We start from the raw sequence: 12,681 nt of genomic DNA, 5'->3' as shown, positions 1-12,681 counted from the left end.
TATCCTGTACAGCTGCAACATGACCTCCCAACTCCTGTACTCAATACTCTGACCAATAAAGGAAAGCATACCAAACGCCTTCTTCACTATCCTATCTACCTGTGATTCCACTTTCAAGGAGCTATGAACCTTCAGTCCAAGGTCTCGTTGTTCAACAACACTCCCTAGGACCTTACCATTAAGGTATAATTCCTACCCTGATTTGGCTTTCTAAAATACAGCATCTCATATTTATCTAAATTAAAATCCATCTGCCACTCTTTGGCCCATTTACCCATCTGATCAAGATTCCATTGTACTCTGAGGTAACCTTCTTCACTGTCCACTACATCGCTAATTTTGGTGTCATCTACAAACTTACAAACTATACCTCCTATGTTTACATTCAAATTATTTGTATAAATGATGAAAAGCAGTGGACCCAGCACCGATCCTTGTGGTACACCACTGGTCACAGGCATCCAGTCTGAAAAGCATCACCACCCTCAATCTTCTACCTTTGAGCCAGTTCTGTATCCACATGGCTAGTTCTCCCTGTATTCCGTGAGATCTAACCTTGCTAACTTCTACCATGAGGAACCTTGTCGAACACCTTCCTGAAGTCCATATAGATCATGTCTACCGCTCTGCCTCATCAGTCCTCTTCATCACTTCTTCAAAACATTCAGTCAAGTTTGTGAGACATGATTTCCTATGTACAAAGCCATGTTGACTATCCCGAATCAGTCCTTGCCTATTCAAATACATATAAATCCTGTCCCTCATTTTCCCTCCAACAACTTGCCCACCACTGATGTCAGGCTCACCTGTCTTTAGCTCCCTGCCTTTTCCTTACCACCTTCCTTAAACAATGGCACTACCTCCAGTCTTCCGGCACCTTACCTGTGACTATCGATGATACAAATATTTTAGCAGGGGCCCAGCAATCACTTCCCTAGCTTCCTGATCAGGTCCTCGGGATTTATTCACCTTTTTGCATTTTAAGACATCCAGCACCACGTCCTCTGTAATCTGGACATTTTTCAAGATGTCACCATCTGTTTCCTCACATTCTATATCCTCCATGTCCTTCTTACAATAACATTGATGCAAAATACTCATTTAGTATCTGCCTCATCTCCTGCAGCTCCACACAAACGCTGCCTTGCTGATCTTTGAGGGTGTCCTATTCTCTCCGTAGTTGCCCTTTTGTCCTTAATGTATTCTAAAATCCATTTGGATTCTCCTTAACCGTACTTGCCAAAGATATCTCATGTCCCTTTTCTGCCCTCCTGATTTCTCACTTAAGTATACACCCTTGTGTTGCTTTAAAGCATTTTGGATCATTATGTTGTTGTTAACAGCATTATATAAATACAACTGTTCTCACCATTTGAAATCCTTCTCATGAGTGACTGGTGTATGTCTGTTGGTTTTGTTCAGAGCAAGCTACATTACATAAGGCTTTGCATTATGTTATTGCGGTGAGCTGTGTTCTAAGGTTGAACTAGTCAGTTCACAAGTCAAGCGTGTGGTGCTGGAAAAGCAGAGCAGGTCAGGCAGCATCCGGGGAGCAGGAGAATCGATGTTTTGGGCAAACACCCTTCATCAGGAATGGGGCTCAGGACAGATGAGACTTGAACATGGGTCTCCTGGCCTAGAGACACTACTTATCCCTGCTGTGATCACGGTAAGTTGACTCATTCTGAGGTCAATTACAGGCTAATTCAGCAACCCTCTCTTGTTCCATATGCAATGCTTTCTCTGTTGAACTGGCAATTAGTTGCATTTCTTGTTTTCTGCTTAACCTCAGAAAAGCCTCTTTTCAAAACAATATTCTTTTCAATCTGTAACAAGTTTTGATAGATTTATCAGCTCCAGGTTTACTCCAAAGGCAGGTCCAGGTCCAAATGAGCTCCACTGTGGGTGGGGCAAGGAGACAGATTCCAAATCCATCTCGGCCAGAATGGGGATCAATCTGATCCACGCTGGTCATCCAACCAATTGACATGCACCACCCCCACCCAACTCCAACTCCTACTCCCCCACTAAGGATCCCCCAGTGGTTAGCACTGCTGCCTCACAGCGCAAAGGCCCCAAGTTCGATTCCAGGTGATTGTCCATGTGGATTTTGCACGTTCTCTGTGTGAGTTTCCTTCTGGTGCTCACGAGTTCGAAGGGCCGAATGGCTTCCTCCTGTGCCTATTTTCTATGTTAATGGTTCCTCCCATTCCACAGTTCAAAGATGTGCAGGTTAGGTGGATTAGCCATGCTGAATTGTCCATAATGTCTAGGGATGTGAAGGCTAGGTGGTTTAGTCATATTATGGGGATAGAGTAGGGGTCTGGGTTTGGGTGGGATTCTCGTCAGAGGGTTAGTGCAGACTTAATAGGCTGAATGGCACTGTAGGGACTCTATGAAATGCATTTATGAGCGCACAGTGACTTGATCTTTCCAAGTGCTTTCAGTTTAATAAGACAAAGCATTAAAGCTTACATGTGAACCACAGTGTCAGAACTGAGCAGGTGAAATAATGTGGATTTTGAAAGCTGGAGGAAAGCTAGGGTAAGAAACAGTATGGACTATTTGGAATTGTATCTACAACTTTGTATTACTGGGTGAGTCAGAGTGGCTTTGAAGTTTCCAATCCCTGCCACAATGGCGATGGAAAATGAGACAAGATAGAATTGGGATGACTACTAGTCTTAATGACAAAATTGTGAAATAAATACAGAGTTGAACAGAATACCAGAACAAACAAGGTTAGCAATTCTGTCAATGCTAGGGAAATGTGCTGCAAACTTTATTGTACTGTAGTTCTCATTGAGAAGCAGGAAATCTAAATTGGAGAAATATTAAAAGCCAATTTTACTTGTAAATGATATGTGTTTAACATCACAGATCAGGAAGAAAGGGAAAATGTTGATCAATACATGACTGCACTGTGACATCAAGCTGAATCTGAATTCCGACCAACCCTGAAATATCAGAAATTGGATTGTTTTTGGAAAAGAGATCCTGCCATTTACTGAGGGAAAGCTATCCCTGTGCAGAAGCTCTGAGGATATTAGTCATCAAATAGAGAATATTAAAGGCTTCGTCCGGAGGCTCATTGAAGATGTTATTTAGTATGGTGACGAAACGTCTGAAAGTGAACCTTCCAGCTCAGCGAGCAAACTTACATTCAATATTAATGCAAGGACAGTCAATACCTTATACTGAGAGTAAACAAGCCCAACAGAATGGGAAAAGTAAAGCAATTCCATATGAGGCAGAATAAAGATCAAGGCTGGATGACAGGATTTAAATGTTGTGGAGGATGCCTTGTGAATAGAAAGGAAAGATATCCAGCGTAGGGAAAGCAGTGCTTTAACTGGAAGAAGCTAAATCACTTTGTTTTCAAGGAAGAGAAGCAAGTCTTTAAAAACGGCTGCTGGAAAGATAACAGATGATGCTGATGAATCACTCTATACCATACAGCAAGGTGGTATTGTTAGATCTGGATTGTGACTGTTATGGGTGATGACTGCAGAAGGAGAGTATGATGTGTCAGATAGAGACTGGTGATTCCTGTAACAGCGTGAGCATCCCAGACCTTACAACGTGGTGCAAAATGGTGACCCAGGAATGGAAACATGGAAGATAAGGTTGAGGTTTATCTGATGGAATAATAGTCACCCCAGGCGGACAAGTGAAACTGAGAGCCCAGTGCACTGGGAAGAATGAAGACCTCAGTTCCAGACAGTAGACGTTAAACAACATCCACTCACCTCAACTGAAGAAAGTTAAAGCTTGAACTAATAACCGCAAATGTCCCAGCATTTTGCAGGGCACCAAATAATTTATTATTGGACAAATCATAGAAGATAACAGAAATGTTTTTGCAGGTCTCGGATGCCTAGCTGATGAATATAGTATACAATCCAGCACAAGAATAGGACCCACTGGCCAGCAAACCTGTGCTGATTGTAATCTTTATTTAGACCGCTTATTGCCCTTACACTGTTCCTGTTCACCTCCCACTAACGTGTCTACCATGATACCCCTTAAATGTTGCTAACATGCCTGCTTCAAGCACCTCCATTGGCAGTGCATTCCAGATGCTGACTACCCTCTGGGTGAAAGATTTTCCCCATACTACCCCCTCTCACTTTGAACCTGTGCCTACCCTGGGAAAAAAAGCCTGTGACTGTCCACCCTACCTATGTCTCTCCGAATTTTGTAGAGTTCTGACAGATCGTCCCCTCACCCCCTGTCTTTTCAGTGAAAACAATTTGGCGTTTGTCCAACCTCCCTTCATAGCTAAAACCTCCTCCAGACCAAATAACATCCTGGTAAAACTTCTCTGGAATCTCTGCAAAGCATCTTTCTGGTCGTGAGGCGACCAGAATATTCCAAATTTGGCCTCACTAAAGTTTCATACAGCTATAACATAACTCGCCAACTGTTACATTCGGCCAATGAAGGGAAGGGTGCAGTATGACCACCTTATCCACCTGTGTTGCCCCTTTCAGGGATCTATGGACCTCTATGCCCAGATCCGTCTATAATCAATGCTCTTTAAGTCTTCTGCCATTTATTATAGTGGTTGAGTGCGAGAGCAATTCAATAATTGCCAAGGAGAGTCCCTCCTGCCCTCCAGTCCAATCTGAAGATGAAGACATCGGAGCTAGAAAAGAAGGGAGTAATTGCAAAAGTGACAACTCTTGCAGAATGGATTCGAACCATAGTAATGGACCGCAGTAAAGCTTTGAAGAGATCTCAACATGCTGTGCCAACTATTGAAAGAAATTTTGCTAAGCACGCCAAGGCAAAGGCCATTATTACTGGGGATGTGAAGGCTGGTCACTGTTGAGTGAAGTTGGATGGAAGGAACAGCTTTCTAACGACATACTGAATGCCAATCAGGTAATCGTGCAAGCTGCTCGGCATTTCTACTGCTCCAGAAGGGGATCAATGCAGAGCATGAGACAGTCAGCGATTTTGCTGGAGTGGACACTATCATGGCTGATCTCCTGACTAAATGGATGTGGAGATAAACTTGAGGAAACCATCACAGACCACAGACAGAATCTAATATAACTGCTGGAGAGAGCTTGATAAACCTGAGGCTGAACAAGAAAAAGATCCAACTGAAAAGATGCAAATAAGCAAACAATAACATCACAAGAAATTCAGAAGTTGATTGGTTAGTAGCTGCTATTAGCGAGTGTGTGTAAAGTGCTGAAATTTGGAAAAACTAATGTAAAATTTTTTGAACAATCTTAAATATCTACTGTTATAAAAGAAACTAATATTCCATCGTTCATTTATTCTTAAATGGTGTGTTTTATTGGATATTTAAGGTTTACTTATCCCATAAGTGGTAGTGAGATGAAATAGTAATTTAATTATAATGAATTAACTAATTAGTTAAGGCACAGTAAAAAAGGCATGGCAGATGGTGTGAATGTAGAAGTTCTTGGATGGTGATGTAATTCAGGGCAAATCCGTCCGGTGTAATGAAATAACTCCAAGGTCAGTATCCCATCACTAAGTCACCCTTGATTTACATTTGGAGAGCCTTTGACATTGATCCCGCTCCCTCAGAGTGAACAGGACCTCTGACACTCCTGTTTACATCTGTCAGCCAGGGCTCCCTGATTGGACCAGGTTAACAGCCCCAATCAGGGAACTCCTATTCTATGTGGTCCATCTGGCTGCCCTTGTTGCAATCGCTACAGTAAGAGTCTGTGACTCCTGGAACTTTGGTTCAGGATTTGAGTTGGAGATCAAGCTGCAGACACTGCAACACTTCAAGGAGCGGTGAACATTACCTGAACACTTTGCCTCAGGAGGCAGTCACACCTTTTAGGTCATCTGATTTGGTCAGTGGTCCGGTTCAGGAAGGTGTGATTGTGAGTGAGGAAAGTGTGGAGGCACATCAGGGAGAAGGAGGAGGAACTCAGCATTTGCAATTGTAAGGCAGAAGTGGGTACTGCAGATGCTGGAGATTAGAGTAGATTACTTACAGTGTGGAAACAGGCCCTTCAGCCCAACAAGTCCACACTGACCCTCTGAAGAGCAACCCACCCAGACTCATTCCCCTACACTTACCCCTTCACCTAACCCTACGGGCAATTTAGCATGGCCAATTCACCTAACCTGAACATTTTTGGACTGTGGGAGGAAACCGGAGCACCCGGAAGAAACCCACGCAGGCATGGGGAATATGTGCAAACTCCTCACAGACAGTTGCCTGAGGCGGGAATTGAACCCATGTCTCTGGTGCTGTGAGGCAGTAGTGCTAACCACTGTGCCACCGTGCCGGCCGAATAGTCAAGATTGGAGTAGTGCTGGAAAAGCACAGCAGATCAGGCAACATCTGAGGAGCAGGAAAATCGACGTTTCAGGCAAAAGTCCTTCATCAGAAATTATTTTCCTGCTCCTCGGATGCTGCCTGATCTGCTGTGCTTTTCCAGCACCACCCTAATCTTGATTTGCAATTGTAAAACTGGTTCAAGGCTGTGGATGAAAGGAGTGGTTGAGGGATGGATTACAAACTGACCACAGCACCATAGCACAGGAAGTTATTCAAGTGGTGCATTAATAGGAACATGGTGCTGTTAGGGAACAGTATAGTCAGGGAGATCAACACAGTTGTCTGCAGCTGAGAGCAAGAGTTGTCAGTACAGTGTCATTGGTTGGAACATCTACTTTGGGCTGGAGAGGAATTTGCAGTGGGAGGGGACTGTGGCCCATGGAGACTAATGACATAAATACAACTAGGAAAGAGGATTTGCTAAGTAAGAAAGAGCAGCTTGGGCTAAATTGAAAGGCAGAGGCCCAAAGATAATATGCTTGGATTACTCCATGAGCCGCATGCGAATTGAAATTGGTAAACTAGATTAATAAACTGACTGAGGGTTTCAAAGATTGGTGGGCAATAAAGCGATTTCAATTCATGGGACACTTGTACCAATACTGGGAAAAGTGGGAACTGTATTATTGGGACAGCATTGATCCGAACCACACTGGGATTATTACTCTGGTGAGTTGGAAAGCCAGTGTCATGCTGGTAAAGCCAAAGTGGGACAAAGAGCTTTAAGCTAAATGCTGGCGACGTGAGATCAAACTTGCAATGAATAAAGAAAACGAAGGAAAATAACTAAGTAGAAAAATGATGATCAGAGTGTGGTAGGACATGACAGAGCATTCAACCTAAGAGTGCATGAGTATTTAAGGGTACATAACATTTTAGATGTTAGCAGCAAGGAAAATATGGAGGAGTAGCTCTGTTAATCAACGATGACATTGGTAGTATAAAATTGATTCATTTATTTCTGACACTGAGCTATCGAATCAGTTTGGGTGGAGACAAGAAATAGTAAAGGTAAGAATTCACTCGTCATGTGGTTTGTATACCCTTTAACAATGATCTCGCTGTATAATGAGGTATAATAGAAGAAATAATGGAGGCTTATGAGAAAGGTACAGTGATGATTTTAGGTGATTTTAAACTATGATGGGTGAATGAATAATCTTGGCAAAGGTGACATGGGCAATGAGTTTTAGTATTTTCAGAATAGTTTCTTAATGCCTCATATTCTAGATCCAAACAGTGGGCAGGCTGTACTAGATTTGGCAACGTGCAATTAAAATTGTTGATCTCATTGTGAAAGTGCCCCAAGGAAACAGTGATCATAATTGAACTTAATATCGCATTTTACTTTGAGGAAGAGAAGAATGAATTGAAAACTAATATTTCAAACTTAAATACGGGCAATTATGAGGACATGGCAACAGACTGAAGTGCACCTGGAAAATTAACTTACAGGATAGGTCAGCGGAAATACAGTGGTAGATATTTAAGGAGATATTTCAGAATACTCAGAATAATGAGAAATACCACTACTGGCAAATGAATGAGGTTAAAGTTAGTATTAAATTGAGAGAAAAGATGTACAATTCCACAAGATGGTCGAAGATCAGAAGATCGGACAGAATAGTTTTGTATGTTAGCTCGCTGAGCTGGAAGGTTTGCTTTCAGACCTTTCGTCACTGATGTTACCTCATCAACCTGAGCTCCAAATCTTCTCAAAGATTTGACAGAATATCGAGGTCAGTAAAAATGACTTAAGATTAATAAGGAAAGCTAACTAGAAATGTGAAAACACATGTCAAGAGTTTCTTCAGGTATTTAGAAGCAAAAAGTAAGTAAATGAGTGTCTTCTGGAGAAAATGTGTTGGGGAATTAAATAGGAAAATAGGAAAAACCAGTGGATGAATTTTTGAGTCTGTCTTTACTGTAGAGAATAGAAATGGTACCTGAGAAACAATTATGAAGAAGGAGGTGAAAAGGAGGGAGGAGCTTCAAGCGATTACAATCACCAGGGTAAGGGCACTGCAAATATTATTAGGACTGAAAATTGACTAGTCCACAGGACTTGATTGACATCATTCTGGGTTGGTGAAATAAGTAGCTGCTGAAATTATAGTTTTTAATTATCATTGGTTCTAATTTTCCAAAAATTCCTGAGGTTCTGAAAAACTCCAGTAAGATTGGAAAACAGCAGATGTAATGTCTCTGATCAAGAAAGAGGTCAGACAAGAAGCAAGCAACTACATCCTGTTAGCTTCCCATCCATCATGAAGAAAAGACTGGAATTTATTATTAAGGTGGTTAGAGCAGGAGACTTAGAAAATCTCCGCGCCATCAGGCAGTGTTGATATGGTTTTGGGGAAGGGAAACAGTATTTTATTAACTTATTGGAGCCCTTTGAAACAGCAACGAGCAGTACAGATAAAGGGGAAAGTGAGGGCTACAGATGCTGGAGATCAGAGTCAGGAGTGTGTTGCTGGAAAAGTTTTTGCCCAAAACGGTCGATTCTCCTGCTCCTCGGATGCTGCCTGACCTGTTGTGCTTTTCCAGTGCCACTCTCTCGACAGATTAAGGACAGCCTGTTGTGCTGTATGTCAGATTTCCAAAAGGCTTTCGATGATATACCTTATTAAATGTTACTACACAAAAATACAGCTTGTAGCGCGAGGAGGCAAGAAAAGGAGACCAAAATTACATCACACTCTCGATATGGTCTCACCAATTAACCTGCACAACTGTAGCAACACATTCCAGTTTTTATATTCTATTCGCCTTGCACCAAATGCCATCATTCCCTCTGAGTGACTTATGAACTGCTGTACCTGCATGTTGTGGGCTTTATGTACCCGGACAGAGTTCCCATCATAGCATGTTCTGAAGGAATTGCCAAGGAAATTGAACTCTCCTCGCAGTTCCTAGAGAAAGAACATTATCCCTTCATTGAGCAAATTCCAGACGAATAGCCAACAACATGCACATGGTTCCTTCGAAGATCCAATCACTTTAAAGTGATCCGATTGGGCACTCAGTGGCTCCATGGTTAGTTCTGCTTCGGGGACCTGAGTTTGATTCCAGCCTTGGGAGACAATCGGTGCTGAGCATGCACGTTCTCCCCATGTCCGTGTGGGTTTCCTCCCATAGTCCAAAGATGTCCAGGTTAGGTGGATTGGCCATGCTGAATTGGCCAGGGATGTGCGGGCTGAGTAGATAAGCCTGTGGGCAACACAGGATTATGGGGATAGAGTATGGGAGTGGGTCCGCGTGGGATATTCTTTGGAGGGTCAGTGTGGACTCAATGGGATAAATGGCCTACTTCCATACTGTCGGGATTCTATGATTATGTATGCAATGTGCATGTAGAGACTGAAAAACGTAGAAAGACTGATGTCATGAATGATAATTTTCTTTGTCAACACTGGCTTTTACCTGCAAATGACAATTTTTGCGATTTTTTTTAAAAGATTGTTTTATGAAGAGGACAATGGGTTAGAGAAATGCATTTGGAAGTACAGTTTGCCTTATCATAGTCATGTCACCTTTTGTTGTAAACGTTTTCAGTTTAAGAGAAGCAATTAAAACCCACACATAAACCAACCTTCATCAGATAACAGTCAAACTCTAATTGACGTCGTAAGCTCAAAGATGAAGCCTTTTAACCTTAAAACTGAATGGTGTTATTTTGAGTGTTACATAGTTAATAGGCTGAAACAGTCAACTTGATCAACAGCCCCATTACCTTTCTGCTCCCTCTGCTGTAGGTGCTCTGTTAGAACCGTACACAAATATATTAGATGGACAGCAGCAATTTTCCAAGGTTACATCAGCACCTATTCCTATGGCTACAACCTCCTCCAAAGAGAAGGAGAGGGAGGCACATAAACCCAATGGATAATGTTCTTGCCCCTTTTGAATGCCTATGAGTCATAGAGTCATAGAAATATACAGCACGGAAACAGACCCTTCAGTCCAACCCATCCATGCCAACCAGAAATCTCAACCTAACCAAGTCATTTGCCAGCACTTGGCCCATATCCCTCCAAACCCTTCCTATATAACCTCCAGATGCCTATTAAATGTTATAATTGTACTAGTCTCCACCACTTCCTCTGGTTACTCATTCCAAACATGCACCACGCTTTGTTTGAAAAAGTTGCCCCTTAGGTCCTGTTTAAATCTTGCCCCTCTCACCCGAAAGCTACGCCTGTAGTTCTGGACTCCTCCACCCCAGGGAAAAGACCTTGACTATTTACCCTGCTTCCATAGGTTTCATGCCTTTTCTAAAGTATGGAGCCCAGAATTGGATAAAGTACTTCAGTTGAAACTGAATTAGTGTTTTATATAAGTTCATTATAACTTCCTTGACTGAGGGCTGTATGTCCCTATAAATAAAACCTATTCACTGATTACATCCAGATGCTCTCCTTCTGCACCCTCTTTGAAGTTGGTCTCTTCATTTTATAATGTCTCTTTCCCTGTCCTTTCCCCTCACTAATATTCTCCTCATCTTCACTGTTTGTTTGGAAAATATTTTAAATTTGTTTTGCTACCGACCCTCCTTCATAATTTTGAGTGCTGCAATAAAATCTCCTTAATCTCAACTGCTCAAACAAGAATCATTTCAGCTTCTGTGGCCTCTCGAAATAACTGAAGCCCTAGTTCCTTAGTACCATTTTCCTAACTCTTCTCTGCACCCTTGACTCTCTTCCTAAGGTGCAGTGCACAGACATGGACTCCAACTAAGGCCAAACCTGTGATTTCCAATGGGTGAGCACCGGTTTACTTTTGGCAAACTCAAGAATCCTGTCAGAACATTGGAATAAAATGAAGCGATTCACATAGTTAAGGCTGCTCTACCATTCTGGACTATGGCTGGTCATCTACCTTGATGCCATTTTCCAGTGCTGTCCCTCGCTGTGGTGATTATCTCGAAATCTGTTGATCCCTATCTTGAGATTGTTCATTTGAATAATTGGAGTATCTTTTGATCAGCTTTATCAGCTTACTCTGCCGCCTTCACTGATTTGTGTTTGCACAAATCTCTCTGTGCCTTTACAAATTTATCGTTTTAGTTCCTGTGACCTTTTAGCACTCAACCACTTCAAAATGTATCCCAAACACTCCTCTAAACATCATCCACAAAATGGCTGCCTGTTTCACCAGTCTCTGCCTGTCATTCTGAAGACAATCCGTATCTGCCTTGCCTTTCCTATATCCCCATTGTACTTCCACCCTGGATGCTAAGTGACAATTGTCTAATTATGTATATTAAGATATACCAGATAATAGAAACTTTTCTGACAACACTTAACTTGAAACAATGAGGGGGGCAGAGCCCCCAAGCTCTCATGATCATTTAAGAACAACAAGTTTTTCCTACTTTTCTACACATGGGACAAAAGAAGTGACCGTTCACGTGGGTGCAGTTCTGAGAGAAGAGGGTTGCCTCGATGCACTGTTTGCAGTAATTGTGGCCGCAGGGCAGTTCGAGCACGGGTGGGGTATACAGCTCCAGGCACACAGGGCATGACAGTTCCTTGGCCAGTGCTTCATGGGCGACGTTCATGACGGAGAGCAGTCAGATGCCAGCTAAGAAACGCATTGTCCTGGGATCCCTCGGAATCCTGCTGAGACACCCGGGGTACTGTCACAAAAATAAAAGAAAACAAACTCGACCCAAGAGCCCAAGCCCCCAGTTGATAAGGAGATGATGCCACAATACACATTCTGTATGGTTCGGATCGTGATCTCACAAAAGGGGTCCTCTTTGAAACCACGCAGCTGTTACAGTTCCATTCCACATTGTAGACGTCATAATTCAACAATACAAGCTCAGTCTATTAGAAATTTCACATTTTATGAGCAAAGTGCTGTCCATTTCGCTACCACCATGGCGGACAAGAGGACATTCAGCCCCTCAAATCCATACTGACTTTCCATGGAACAAAGTAGATGAGCAGGAGGCAGGAAGAACACAGCAAGGCAGGCAGCATCAGGAGGCTGGGGGAACACAGCAAGGCAGGCAGCATCAGGAGGTTGGGGGAACACAGCAAGGCAGGCAGCATCAGGAGGCTAGGAGAACACAGCAAGGCAGGCAGCATCAGGAGGCTGGGGGAACACAGCAAGGCAGGCAGCATCAGGAGGCTGGGGGAACACAGCAAGGCAGGCAGCATCAGGAGGCTGGGAAACACAGCAAGGCAGGCAGCATCAGGAGGCTGGGGGAACACAGCAAGGCAGGCAGCATCAGGAGGCTGGGGGAACACAGCAAGGCAGGCAGCATCAGGAGGCTGGGGGAACACAGCAAGGCAGGCAGCATCAGGAGGCTGGGGGAACACAGCAAGGCA

General features: G+C 43.0%; 1 protein-coding gene across 1 annotated transcript in view; it reads right to left on the bottom strand.

Moving 5' to 3' along the window:
• LOC132836646 (tripartite motif-containing protein 54-like) overlaps positions 1-11,903 on the bottom strand; it is a 42,161-nt gene extending 30,258 nt beyond the window's left edge. Inside the window, exon 1 of the mRNA XM_060856036.1 lies at positions 11,718-11,903. Within this exon, the coding sequence (XP_060712019.1) occupies positions 11,718-11,903 (186 nt within the window). The remainder of the gene's footprint in view (positions 1-11,717) is intronic.
• Positions 11,904-12,681: the final 778 nt, after the last annotated feature.

Source organism: Hemiscyllium ocellatum, chromosome 47 (genome assembly GCF_020745735.1).
Source record: "Hemiscyllium ocellatum isolate sHemOce1 chromosome 47, sHemOce1.pat.X.cur, whole genome shotgun sequence".
NCBI classification, from domain to species: domain Eukaryota; kingdom Metazoa; phylum Chordata; class Chondrichthyes; order Orectolobiformes; family Hemiscylliidae; genus Hemiscyllium; species Hemiscyllium ocellatum.
This window is presented reverse-complemented; position numbering and strand designations above follow the sequence as displayed.